Source organism: Ostrinia furnacalis, unplaced genomic scaffold (assembly GCF_004193835.3).
Source record: "Ostrinia furnacalis isolate ACB-3 unplaced genomic scaffold, ASM419383v2 OfSCF7475, whole genome shotgun sequence".
Lineage (NCBI taxonomy): Eukaryota > Metazoa > Arthropoda > Insecta > Lepidoptera > Crambidae > Ostrinia > Ostrinia furnacalis.
The window spans coordinates 66,628-80,384 of record NW_021137714.1 but is presented as its reverse complement, the minus strand read 5'-3'; the positions used below and the strand labels follow the sequence as shown (position 1 = coordinate 80,384).

The window sequence follows — 13,757 nt, the reverse complement described above, 5'->3', positions numbered from 1 at the left end:
AATTATCATGGTTGTTTCGAATTAGCCTAGAATTAGAATAGTTACCTAAGATAGGTATTAGGCTGTAGAATGTAGGCTACCTAAACTTGCAAATAAAGGCTCGTTTTCAGCCAAATGACGTCCACTGCTGGACAAAGGCCTCCCCCAAGGTTTTCCACAATAAACGGTCCTGCGCTGCCCGCATCCAGGCTCTTCCCGCGACCTTCACCAGATCGTCGGTCCACCTAGTAGGAGGCCTGCCCACGCTACGTCTTCCAGCCCAATAAATAAAAGGCTCACAGTTCAGTCATTAGAGATTTGGACTAAGCCGACTCGAGAGTCTGAGATTGATTCTCAGATGGGATTCTCAGAAATGATTTTGTGTAAGTCTTTTGTCACAGTTAAGGTAGAACGTTGCAGACTTTGAATGAACGATATTAATATTATACTATTTATTGAGCAACATTGTTGTCTTACATGAGCCTCATTTAGGATTAGAATCTGCGTCTATTAATAAACTAACAGGTAGACCAATCGTAGATGAATAAAGATAAATTAATTACTTTAAGTATAATAATATGACATGATTACATTGAGTAAAACTTGCCAGGTGTGATTCGGATGTGTACGACATGAAGGGTTCCGTAGCATATTCGTAGAATACCATAAATACTTAATTCATAGTGGGACGATTCCCTACTTTTTGCATTCTCTTAAAAATAAAAATTCTAAAAGAGTTAATTAAGACCGAAACGAAACGATAGCTTTATACCACGTATCTACGAAAATAACTTTTTTTTAATAATATTTATTGTCGTTTTTACAAAAGTTACTTAATAATTATTATTATTAACTAGCTTTTGCCCGCGGCTTCACCCGCGTGAAATTTAGTTTGTCACAGATCGTCATAAATTATAGCCTATATGTTATTCTGGGTTATAAACAATAATATTGTAAAGTTTCATCAAAATCCGTTCAGTAGTTTTTGCGTGAAAGAGTAACAAACATCCAGACATCCAAAATTTCGCATTTATAATATTAGTAGGATATTAGGATCGCAGCTGAGTCGCGTGCGCATTTGCGCAACACAACAAACATGGCGCCCGCCCGCCTTTATGCGTTAAAACAAAAATACCCAATTCTTTAATAGTAATACTTTTACTATTATTAGCCTGGAATTTTGTGTCTTAAGGACATTTTATATTCCAAATAAATTATAAACAAAGCCAATATGCAAAGTAGCCCGTCATGTTTAGTAACAAGTAACAACTACTCATGTAAACAAACGTTTCAAGGTTGATGATAAAGATACTAATTGTCACATTGCTCAATAATTATAAAAAAAACCGACGAAAATACGGTAGAGAAATGATTTCGGAGTTCCGTGAATTAAACGCAAATTCATTTGACACGAAATTAGTACGAAATTCCTTTTCAGGACACTTTTACACGTCGTCCCAAATAAAGCTTGCTCTACCACCACTTTGGGACAAGAATTAAACTAGGTATAATTATTAGTAGGAAAAGGTCTCAGTGACCTTAAAATTTTATACAAATAATTTTTCATGAATTAAAAACTTGAAGATTTTTGCGGAAAAACATGTATTTTTTGTTTCTTTTCAGTAAGTTATAAACCTATAAGCATAGTCCTTTAATCCACATCGTTCTTTTGGGAGATATCATTTTCACGTAGCTTACAACAAAGTTGATGCAAACTTTCGTCCCATTAAAAATAACGAACTAGACTAGAACTAGAAAATGTTATACAAAAAAAATTATACAAAAGTTATCGAAATTGAAATCCATAAAAAATACCAGTGACCTATCATAATAAATAAATAACGTAGTAAGTAGGTATGTAGAGCACTTCTCACTATTATTTATCAAGAAGCAAAATTGTAGAGAACCCCGACTTATTTGTTCCCAGCTAGTTTTACCGCTCTATAACTATTTGTCAAAGGATCAAACTAATCCATTTCACTTTAATGAGGTTTGCTGATGACAATTGCTTTGATAATCTTGATAATAACGAAGAAAACTTTGTTTCGTCTCAATTGAGCAGTTGAGTTGAGAACTTGAGACGTAGAAACGCGGTGGTTTTCAAATTGTGATTTTTTTAGTGATTTTATCGCAAAAATGGGAAATATTAATCAGATTTGGGCCACCATGGTCTGTAAGTACAAATCTTTATTTATTTTTAGTGCTAGCCGAGTACTAATTGCCAAACAGTGAAAAAAAATGTCCGTTTTCACCATCAATCCCTAATTTTTAAGTGGTAACACTTAACAGGAATTTTGTTTTCAAAGGGGTCACTTAATTAGGGATTGATGGTGAAAACGGGCATTAGCATTGTGGTGAACCTACCCCTAAACACTATAGTCTGGTCTGTGAGCACGTAGAATTTTGTCCAATGACCCCAAGCTACCCATCCTTATCGCTCGCGCGTAATTATGTTGCTGTCGCGCTCGCACACTCACTGCGTGCGCCCGTCGCACAGTCGCGACCTATCTCTAACACTACCGTATCTCGATCTAAGTAACTACAATACCTAGTTTTATAATAAGGCAACCTCTCTAAGCCTTATAATAACAAAATAACTTACTTAACGGGAATACAAATAATTGGTAATTTTCGTGCCACAAGTACTACATAGAACCTTTAAAATGTCGGATGTTGTTATTCCCATAGTGTTTAGAATTAAGTTGAATTGTATCTATTAAAATAAAAATAATATTAAGGTTCTGTCTCTAAGCTAATACTTTATTTTCCAGTATGTTTCCTATGCTTCAACATGGGTGTCATGTACACCTGGCCTTCCTCTACGCTCACGATCTTCAGCTCAGCCAACACCACCCTTCATCGCACCATGACAGAAGGAGAAATAGCGTTGCTGGGCAGCCTCTCCTCTGTAGGAGCTATGGTCAGCACGCCGATAGCTGGTGTTCTACTGGACAGGATTGGCAGGAAACGCTGCAGTATTGGGGCCAATTTGCTTGCTGTGGTAAGTGCTTTAGCTAGCTAGCTTTAAGGAGCATCTCTTGTGTTAATTCTGATTGAACTAAAGTAGACATCTATTAAGATCAACCTTGAAAAATCGGGAGAAAACAAGGTTAATACCTTGTTTTTGATTCTCCCGATTTTTCAAGGTCCGCTAAATAAATTTTGTGTTAGTCACCACTTTTCGTCAAAAGTAGAGTAATGCCCGTTGGAAAACAAAATTCCTTTTATGTGTTACCATATGGGCCACTTAAAAATTAGGGATTGATGGTGGAAACGGTCATAGGACTCCTAACTACCTAATACAACGAAGACTTCAAACAAACTTTAGCTCGCTTTGTATATAACATTGAAAAATTAAGCGAAATTGTGTTTTGGGGATGATACTTTTTTAATGGAGGGTTGGTGTCGAAATTCTTGATGCCACTGAGGTTTTTACGGTCAAATCACAATTCCCATACAATATCTATCTTTGCTGCAATTCCTATGTAGCCAGGATCTCCAGCTTGACCACCATAAACCTTGAAAATAACTACTTTCGCCCCAGGGGAGATAAGTTAAACTGTCATTGGACCCGCAACGAGATTAACCAGAATCTTTATCCCTCTAAAGGATCGATCTTTCTTTCAGGTCGGTTGGGCCATGATAGCCTTCAGCAAGAGAGTGGAAGTGGTCCTAACATCCATCTTTGTATCTGGTTTCTCTGGTGCAGCGTTCATCATCAACACCGTCTACATTGCTGAGATTTGCCACGAGTCCATGAGGGGCACCATGTCTTCAGGCATCATGGTGTTTTATGGGATCGGTATGCTGGTGCAGTATGTCCTGGGAGGGTACTTGAATTACTGGACAGCTGTGTACACGAATATGACCATGAGTATTCTGGGAGTGACCTTCAATTGTCTTCTGAAGGAGTCGCCTTTGTACCTGCTGAGTCGTGGTTTAGAAAAGGTAAGAATTTTTCGTATAATTTTTTTTCTTCAAGGTGGATACTTCTTGNCCTCAACTAACAGTGCGTAAACTGGCATCACCGTACGTGATACTACATAGTTCTTATTTCTAATCTCTTCGGACAAAGCCCTCGCATAATTATGATAGAACTTCACTTTTTAAGTTCGTTTAATCATTAATTATTGCACAATTAAGTAGTTTATTTTAGTGATAATTTAGAAAGTAATGATAAGACGGAAAGCAGTAAAAGAGCTTTATAAAATAAACCAACGAAAAACCTAACTGAAGTAAAAGATTTAGCAAACCACAAACATCTATTGTTTAATCAAAATAATAGTACCTAAACCAATCGCGAAAGTTAGGAAACTTTTGAAGCTGCCACTTTATGTCTTGTATTGTTGTCATTGTAGGAAGCTGCGGCCGCACTAGGATTCTTTAGACAATCGAAACCAGATTCAAAATTGGTGCAAGATGAAATAGAAAAGATTCGACGAGTCCTCAACCCAGTGATCGATGAGGGTAAGTGTTAGATAATTATGATGATGATGATGATAGTCTTGTGAAGATACGAATTCTTAAAAGAAATAAAACCATAATTAATGGGCAAAATAAAAGATAGTGGACAAAGAGAGCCCCGGCCCGTAGGTTTTAGGTTCGTTTCAGATAGAATATTATAATATGAATGTTTCAAATTAATTTTAATTTCGTTTGAGATAGAGTCAAATAAATAAATAATTATATCTTTAGGCACACGACTTTCTGTAAGTTCAGCCAAGCAAAGCTTGTGTGTACTTATGATTTTTACAATGTGCGGATACCGAACCTACGTTTGTTCGTTTCAGCCGAAAGACGTCCACTGCTGGACAAAGGCCTCCCCCAAGGATTTTCACAAAGACCGGTCCTGCGCCGCTCGCATCCAGGCACCTCCCGCGACCTTCACCAGATCGTCGGNCCAGATTGTCCACCTAGTGGGAGGCCAACGCTATGTCTTCCGGCTCGTGGTCGCCACTCAAGAACTTTCCTGCGCCAGCGGCCGTCAGCCCTTCGAGCTATGTGTCCCGCCCACTGCCACTTGATTTTGCGGGCTATGTCAGTCACTCTGGTTCTCCTGCGGATCTCCTCATTTCTGATTCGATCACGCAGGGAAACTCCGACCATAGCATGCTCCATCGCTCTTTTCGAACTCTCTCATCGAACCTACGACCTTTCACAAAAAATCTGTGCGGGCATCAAACCTACGACGAACTAATATACCCAACGACAAAATTATCGGAACTATACAGGGTGGAATTTTGTAATGCCATCTGGAGGGAAAGTACTCTTAATACTGTAGATAGAAAATTTTACTGTAAGAAAACATTCCTTTATATTTGAAAAGAAAGAGAACTGCATCCAAAGATTTTCGATTTTTTCGAAAATTCACTAGCCATACAATTTTCTGTATACATAATTAAAATAATTTAAGATTTCATGGTTTTCCTTTCATTGGATTTATCAAATTTGTTCGAGAGATTTCATCCTTAAACTTAACCCTAACGATTGATGTAATAAAAATACAGGTTGTAATTTTTAACAGATTTTAGTTGGTTCAATTCCCGGATGTGGCAAGCAAATTTTTGGAAATATCTGAATGCAGTTCTATATCTTTTCAAAAAGTAAAGGAATGTTGTCTTAAAGAAAAAAATTCTATTTACAATATTAAGAGTACTTTCCCTCCAGGTGGCATAGGGTGGCATTACAAAATTCCACCCTGTATGTATACACACGCCTCTTGTATTTAGGCAGTTTCTAGCTTCAAGCCTCTAATCTCTTCTGGGTTCGTGACAATCATAAATATCTTAAAACCGCCGACTTGTAGCAATGTGAGTAAACCAAACAAGATAACCACGTGTATGAAAAACATGGATTTATGTTTATGCGCCATAATTATTGCGTCACAGATAAAAGCTAGGAAATTCCATTGTGTAAATCCGCAATATTTTTCATGAGGCTGGGATTTCCTTATGGCTGGACAAAACTAATAATTTGAGTCTAAGTTTTGCCTAGTAACAGAATAAATAAGTAGAAACAATGTCATAACTCACATAAAATACGTAATGACGCGAATACGAACGAAGTCGTCTTTCAAACTTCTTAAGGCCCTGGGAATTTAAGGGTCAAGGGGGCCCTTTTCCTAGAAACAAAGGGAAATAAGAACTTTTCACCAAGGGGGCCTTGATAGCGGGGCCCTACACTCGAGCCCAGTGCCCAGTGGGAAAAGGGGGCCTCAACTTGCAACTTATGTATACCTAGATTTCGGCAAGCAATAGCCACCTCGTCTATTTGACTAGACTAAACCGAGAATCTAGGTAGTTTTCGATAGATTTGCATCGAGCTTTCAATTGATAATTTTATAAAACCTAAAAATATTTATTTTGTCAATTTGTTTCAGATGAAAATTGTGAGGAAACAAAACTGCAGGCGGATCAAGAAAAAAAAGTGGAGAAGTTATCTACGATCCAATTTCTGAGTAAGTATGTTACTGATAACTATTTTAAAATTGTAGTTAAATCCTACATAACTGATGTTTACTAGCCTGAAGATTATATCAAGCTGATAGGTAAGTGCTATTAAAGAAAACAGGTAAAATCACGACAAATGAAAAACCTTATCAAACTCTAATATAATATTCGTATTAACAATAATTAAGATTGAAGAGCAGTGGCGTCGCCCGGCAAGCGAAAGGTTGTGGGTTCGATTCCCACCTTAGGCAGTTCGATTTATTCAAGTTATTTTAAAAATACATAATCTTGTTTATTTTCAGACACAACACTTGGCCCACATTATTTCTGCCTAAAACAGGGGGAGGGTTAATAGAATTGGGACTTGTAAAAGCGCTATTTAAAAGCCTAAATTGAAAACAAAAATCCCTATCTTATTGCTTAAGAGATAAGGTCTACCTTCTACCTTAGCTAGAAAACAATAGGTTGTTTACGTTGCAATTCTTTTCCAGGAAAATCCCGGTCGACCCACCGAGCGATAATCGTCACTCTGACGCTGATGACAGCGTGCATTTTCCAAGGGCTGCCCGTGGTGCAGGTGTATGCTGACCCGCTGTTCACTGAGGCAGTGCCAGTAATGTCCTCCACCATCTCCAGCATTATACTGGCAGTGATCACTGTCATAGCTGGACTGGTGGCCGCTGTACTGACTGACGCTGCTGGAAGGAAGGTAGGTCTATCTTTTTGAAGATAGATAGATATTTCGCTTTAGAAGCAAGCATCAAGTCATCTAAGTAAAGCGACAATAGCATAATGACTTTCTTTACGAGATCGAATCTGAAATGAGGAGATCCGTAAACGAACTAGTCGCTGACATAGCCCGACGGATTAGCAAGCTGAAGTGGCAATGGGCAGGGCACATAGTACGCAGAACTGACGGCCGATGGGGCAGCAAGGTTCTGGAATGGAGGCCGCGTACCGGAAAACGCAGCGTGGGACGTCCACCCACAAGGTGGACCGACGTCATCATAAAGGTAGCAGGAAAGCGCTGGACGCAGGCCGCTACCAACAGGGTAACATGGAAAGCATTGGGGGAGGCCTATGTTCAGCAGTGGACGTCCTATGGCTGAGATGATGATGATGATGAGCTTCATGGTGTCGATGACGTATTGATCGAATCGGGATGCGAGGAACGCGGATTCGCACCTTGCTGCCGCTGGACTGTTGTGCTTGTGGTGAACCCACTCGTAACACAAGCATATTTAGCTTGCCAAAGGGAGTCAATTGTAAATTTTTTCAGGGGTTTTTAGCACTAAGTACAGCCACACCATATTGGGTACATTATCTTTTTTACAAGTGTGCGAAACAACTCCCAATCTCATAGTGTTCGTTGTTTGTACATTACATACTTTAGTTTACTTTTATTGCCTTTAATTGTTACTATCTCATCACATTTTAAGTAGGGATTATCACGTTATAGACGCATCTACGCACGTTTATGAGCACGCAAGATTTGGCGTAAAATTGAGCCTAGGTATATGGCATATGGAATGTAAGATAGGATCACCATTATCATCGTAATCATCACGCAATTTAATCTCCACTACAAAAACACAACCCTCTCCCGTTTGCTGGAGGCAAATGAGAGTGTTTGACCTACACTGGGCAGACGGGTTAGGGAGGCCTGATGTTCACATATCCCTCTTAGGTGCCTCTTACGTTATCCACGGGAAGAATTACTGGTCCCATTCTACTCTGTCAGGATCAAACGGCTAAGCGTAGATATATAAAACAGGCCCATGCCTGTTATGTGTGTGTATGCCCATGCATATCTATCTTCTAAGAGTCTCGAAAAAATGAATTTGGCCCAGGGGAGAGAGAAAACATTTTTTTTCCCCCGCGCTTGGAGGACGAAAATTCAACTATAGGGACATACCATATCCAGGGCAGATAACTGGCCTCACCTGGCCTCCCAACCGCACAATAGGCCCGTGGAGACAGGAATGAAGATTAACTAGGTTCTACTTCTTCACTCATGATCTTCTCTCCTTTTCTTTCCAGCCCCTAATGATATACGGGTCTCTGGGCTCTGGGATCTGTGCCTTACTCCTCGGAACCCAGATCCACTTAAGCTGGGGTCCCAACTGGCTGACGGCCGTCATCATATACATGTTCTGTGTGGTATACACCTTCGGAGCTGGGACTGTGCCTTTTGTGCTGGCTGCTGAAGTCTTTGTGCCAGAGGTTTGTACAGATTTTAATTATTTCTAGCAATTTTCGTGAATTCGGCTAAAGATAATATAACTTTAAAAAAAAATAAAACCGACTTCAAATGCGTGAACACAAGTAATACCTATTCAACAAAAAAATAATCGTTCAAATTGGTTCATAATCGGCGGAGATATTGCGTATAAAAAAGTTCATCCCCAATTTTCCACCCTCGGGGGTTGTTTTTTTATTATTAAATTTAAATGGGACCACCCTTGAGGTATTACCTATACGCCGAAAAAAGATTTGTTCAAATCGGTTCATAATTGGCGGAGTTATCACGTAACAAACATAGAAAAAAAAACATACGGGTCGAATTGAGAACCTCCTCCTTTTTTTGAAGTCGGTTGAAAACGACGTTATGCTCAAAATCCTATCCACAAACTGATCAGAAAATCTTGTATGCCTTATAATAACAACTGGGATTACAAATCTGGTGGTAAGACAGTCATTAGCAGGAGCCATCTAGACCAGCGGTTCCCAAACTTATTTAGTCTACTGCCCACTTTGAGAATAAATTATTTTTAGCACCCCCCATTTTTGTAGTCAAGAGTCGAGCTCAGTCGGTGTCTAAGAGTCCTCCTAGTAGATGACGCCTCCCAAGCCTCTACACAACGTCCCGATTTTTTTTCTGGGTCTCTTACCGCCCGCCCCCGTTTAATCCTGCAGCGCCCACAAGGGGGCGNCACAGTAGGTAACACAGAGTCGTTCAGGAGAGTGCCAGGAAGAGGTGCAGCAACCGCAGTTAAGGAACGGCTGGAACGAACAAGGATAAGCGAATCCAACTCGTGAGCCTAGACAGGGATACGCTGGTTAAGGCGACCCTTTACAAGGCTTGGGAGCATACGGGTGACGAGCTATTGGACGTGGAGAGGGTCATTAATTATACACATATTTTCTACTTTGCCGAACATTTGCACGAGAACGGTTTGTCCAAAAAATGTGAATTTGGTCTTATTTAATGCAGGATTAAATGCCCTTCAACCGTCAGGAAGACCACTTTTCGATAGGGTAAGTCCTTTACGCGATATAATCGGAAAACCGAAAAAGCGCCCCTTTCGGGGGCCCCCACCACTTAAGCACAACTCCGTCGAAGTCGAAAACCTAGGAGAGTCTTAAAGGGCAACCAATGAAGCCATTAAAGCAATAAAATCTTTTGTAGGAATTATTTCCGATTTAAAAGCTAATTCTACTGGACTAGAATTGAGATCCAAGGAACGCGGGTTCGAACCCCGCCGCTGGACTATTGTAGTGAAACCACTCGTAACACAAGCATATTTAGCTTGCCACGAGGGGTTAATGGAACTAAAAAAAACCATCTGCGTAAAAATGAACTAAAAAGATAAAAACAAGACAACTTAGTGTTCACAAATGCAGTCGGAGGCATCAATGACTAAATTCTTTTGGTGATGATATGTAATGTGGAGTCAATTGTATTTTTTTTCAGGGGTTTTTAGCACTAAGCCTACATCCACACCATATAGGGTAGGTACATTATCTTTTTTACAGGTGTGCGAGACAAGTCACAAACTTATAGTGTTCATTGTTTGTACCTTACATACTTTAGTTTACTTTTATTGTCTTTAATTGTTATTATCTCATCACATTTTAAGTAGGGATTATTAAGTTATAAACGCGTAAAATTAAGCCTATAAAGCATCGTGGAATCTAATATGATAAACATAATCATCGTACTCGTAATCATCACGCAATTTAATCTCTACTACAAAAACACAACCCTCTCCTATTTGCTGGAGGCAAATGAGTTTTTGGCCTACACTGGGCAGACGGGTTAGGGAGGCCAGATGTTCACATATCCCTCTTAGGCGCCTCTTACGTTATCCACGGGAAGAATTACTGGTCCCATTCTACTCTGTCAGGATCAAACGGCAAAGCGTAGAAATATAAAACAGGCATGGGCGTATCCATCTTCTAAGAGGCTAAAAAAATTGAATTTGCCCCAGGGAAGAGATTTTTTCCCCCGCGCTTAGAGGACGAAAATTCAACTAACTATAGGGACATACCATATCCAGGGCAGGTAACTGGCCTCACCTGGCCTCCCAACCCTTCGATAGGCCCGTGGCACAAAATATAACAGAAGGTAAACTCCATACTAAGCGCGCTCTAGCCACGCACACATAGACACCGCTCATGTACGCGTTATCAAGACTGTCTCGGACGAATGCGAGGCGCGACTGCGTTCTCACGCGTTTGTGAAATTATTTTTTTTGTTCGAAAATGAGTGAACAACAAAAAAGGGGTATTATAACATTTGTTAAGTAGATAGTTGCTTACACTCAACATTAAAAACTAAATTTTCGTTTTTTAAACTACCAATTGATTCCGGGAGGTAAGTAAGGTATTTATTTGTATTTCAATAGTTCGTTTAACGTTGACAAATTGAAAGCAAAGTCAATTATTAGGAATATCGAAGTGTTTTAAAGAGGTTTTAGGAATTATTGGATAATAGTGTCAACCACCCAACTACATACTACGTCATACTACTTCCTTCTCGTGTATTTGTTTGCAAACTATTACTATAATAATAACGTACTAAACATAACTACATAATTATTTATTAAATTTAAATGGGACCACCCTTGAGGTATTACCTATACGCCGAAAAAAGATTTGTTCAAATCGGTTCATAATTGGCGGAGTTATCACGTAACAAACATAGAAAAAAAAACATACGGGTCGAATTGAGAACCTCCTCCTTTTTTGAAGTCGGTTGAAAACGACGTTATGCTCAAAATCCTATCCACAAACTGATCAGAAAATCTTGTATGCCTTATAATAACAACTGGGATTACAAATCTGGTGGTAAGACAGTCATTAGCAGGAGCCATCTAGACCAGCGGTTCCCAAACTTATTTAGTCTACTGCCCACTTTGAGAATAAATTATTTTTTAGCACCCCCCATTTTTGTAGTCAAGAGTCGAGCTCAGTCGGTGTCTAAGAGTCCTCCTAGTAGATGACGCCTCCCAAGCCTCTACACAACGTCCCGATTTTTTTTCTGGGTCTCTTACCGCCCGCCCCCGTTTAATCCTGCAGCGCCCACAAGGGGGCGTTATCGCCCACTTTGGGAAAGACTGATCTAGACACAGGTGTCCCAATTCCCAAAAATACCTGTGCAGATAATGCTTAAAGTGCGTTCCTCTAACCAAACTCAACACCATAAGTTTATCTCACGGGAATATAATCCAGAGGTCTTAGTGTGAGTTTATATCAAACGTCCTCACTAGTAAGCGCTTAAAAAATATATGATAATTTTAGTTCTTGAAAGTATCCGCTAGGGGCGCTGTACAATCCATCATACATTTAACGTCATTTTTTTTACGTGCTTGATCACACGTACCGAGCAAACGGGCGAGACTGTGCTCTCGGCCGAGTACTCGGCGTGTATGAACATCGCCGAGTGCTCGGCCGAGCGCTCGAGTATGGGNATTATGTATTCTGTGGTATGGGACTCGCTCACCCAACTGTCTCGACCGAGTAAACATTTTATTGTCTCGCCCGTTTACTCGGTACGTGTGATCAAGGCTTAAGCCCTCTGAAATCGTAACCATCACTCTATTTCACTTCTACTTTAAAGTAGACAAAGAATAAACAAACTTTCGAGCCCTAGAAATCCAACAGGTACAAAAAATCATCCCAAGGCCTTCTACCCATGCAGAAACATTAGCCTTTTGCGCTATCACCTAAATATTTGAAATACTTTTCAAACCTGTTCAAACCATATTATCTTTTCAATTTCTAGGTCAAAAGCTTCATAGCGATGCTGGTGGTGGAATGGGCATGGCTGTGCAACTTCCTGATCCTCCTCATCTTCAATCCACTGGTCTCAGTCATCGGTCTAGGACCAGTATTCTACTTCTTCAGCGCTGTTTGCTTTTTGACAGCTGTCTACAGTGTATTCTATCTACCAGAGACAAAAGGATTGCCAGTTGATGCTATACAGCTTCTGTTCGCGCCTAAGAAGAAGAGGCAGTGCGTCTGAATTTGAACTTTATCTATAAGCTGATATGTCATAATTTTAAATAGAGAGCAAAGACGCAAACCGACTCGATCGAATATAAATACAACTCAAGTTAACTGCGCACCTTTTTTTTCGGTGGTAAAATGCATTGAGTTGCATACCCGCCAGTGTGGTCAGACGGCGGGTTATGTAAGGCTCTCCCCTCCAGAAGGGAGGGGCCTACCCACTAAAAATCCACATACTCTGTCTCGCTGAGCATAAGTGGGAGCCGGTGTAGCGAGGCCTTTCCTGACATGTTCCACCTATGCGCAGACCGTCTGCTATGCGTGCAGACTCCATTTTCGACCACGCCATCTTTTATTTTTACAGTGACAGTTTGGTGCACTGCTACTGACCACTCGGAGATATACAACTATATACAAATGAAATATATAAAATGTAGAAAGTGCTTATCTATGTTTACATAATATACAATGCGGGTAGGTGTTAACCCTTAAGTTGGCACTCATTGAACCCTTGCTTCAAAAATGGTCAAATTTGGGATTTAGGTATTGTTTTGATAGATTAAGAATAAAATATTTTCTTTTTGAAAAAATTTCAATTAATATAGAAGTTATGACATGTCACTCAAAACGGACATTGCCAATTATTTAGCATTACATCCATGTCACTTAGGGCGGACATTGCCAGTTTAGGAAAACAAACGTAAAACAACTTTTATTAATAACAATACAGGAATCCCTGATAATCAGCCTCTGGCTAATCCAGCGCCTTTTGCAATCCATCCGGACTATTTAATGTTGATTTTACATAAATTTATCAAAAAATACCCAGACATATAAAAAGAGAAACTGACTGTCTGATATATCAACATAAATCCCAAACCGGTGGGTATAAAGACACAAATTTTGGCATGTAGGTTCCTTATTAGGGTCTAAGGGTGTTATCAGAAAGGATTTTTCCAAAATTACCCCCTAAGGGGGTGAAATGGGGGTCCAAAGTTTGTAGGGCGAAACAAAATTAGTTGCACTATTTAATTAGAAACTTCACAGGAGTACTCCTATGGACAAAATAATAAACACGTGTTTCAGGTTATTTCAGAA

General features: G+C 39.8%; 1 protein-coding gene across 1 annotated transcript; it reads left to right on the top strand.

The window, feature by feature from the left end:
• The first annotated feature begins 2,016 nt into the window (after window positions 1–2,016).
• On the top strand, window positions 2,017–13,129 carry LOC114364851 (facilitated trehalose transporter Tret1-like). Its single transcript, XM_028321177.1, has 8 exons — window positions 2,017–2,152; window positions 2,751–2,980; window positions 3,607–3,927; window positions 4,338–4,446; window positions 6,359–6,436; window positions 6,920–7,137; window positions 8,469–8,651; window positions 12,436–13,129. The coding sequence occupies exons 1-8, from the start codon at window positions 2,116–2,118 to the stop codon at window positions 12,673–12,675; spliced, it is 1,416 nt and encodes a 471-aa protein (XP_028176978.1). The 5' UTR covers window positions 2,017–2,115; the 3' UTR covers window positions 12,676–13,129.
• Window positions 13,130–13,757: the final 628 nt, after the last annotated feature.

Coding starts and splice junctions, on each gene's coding strand:
- LOC114364851 (XM_028321177.1), top strand. CDS start 2,116: ATGGGAAATATTAATCAGATTTGGGCCACCATGGTCT. Junction 4,447..6,358: donor CAACCCAGTGATCGATGAGG/GTAAGTGTTAGA, acceptor AATTTGTTTCAG/ATGAAAATTGTGAGGAAACA. Junction 7,138..8,468: donor CTGACGCTGCTGGAAGGAAG/GTAGGTCTATCT, acceptor TTTTCTTTCCAG/CCCCTAATGATATACGGGTC.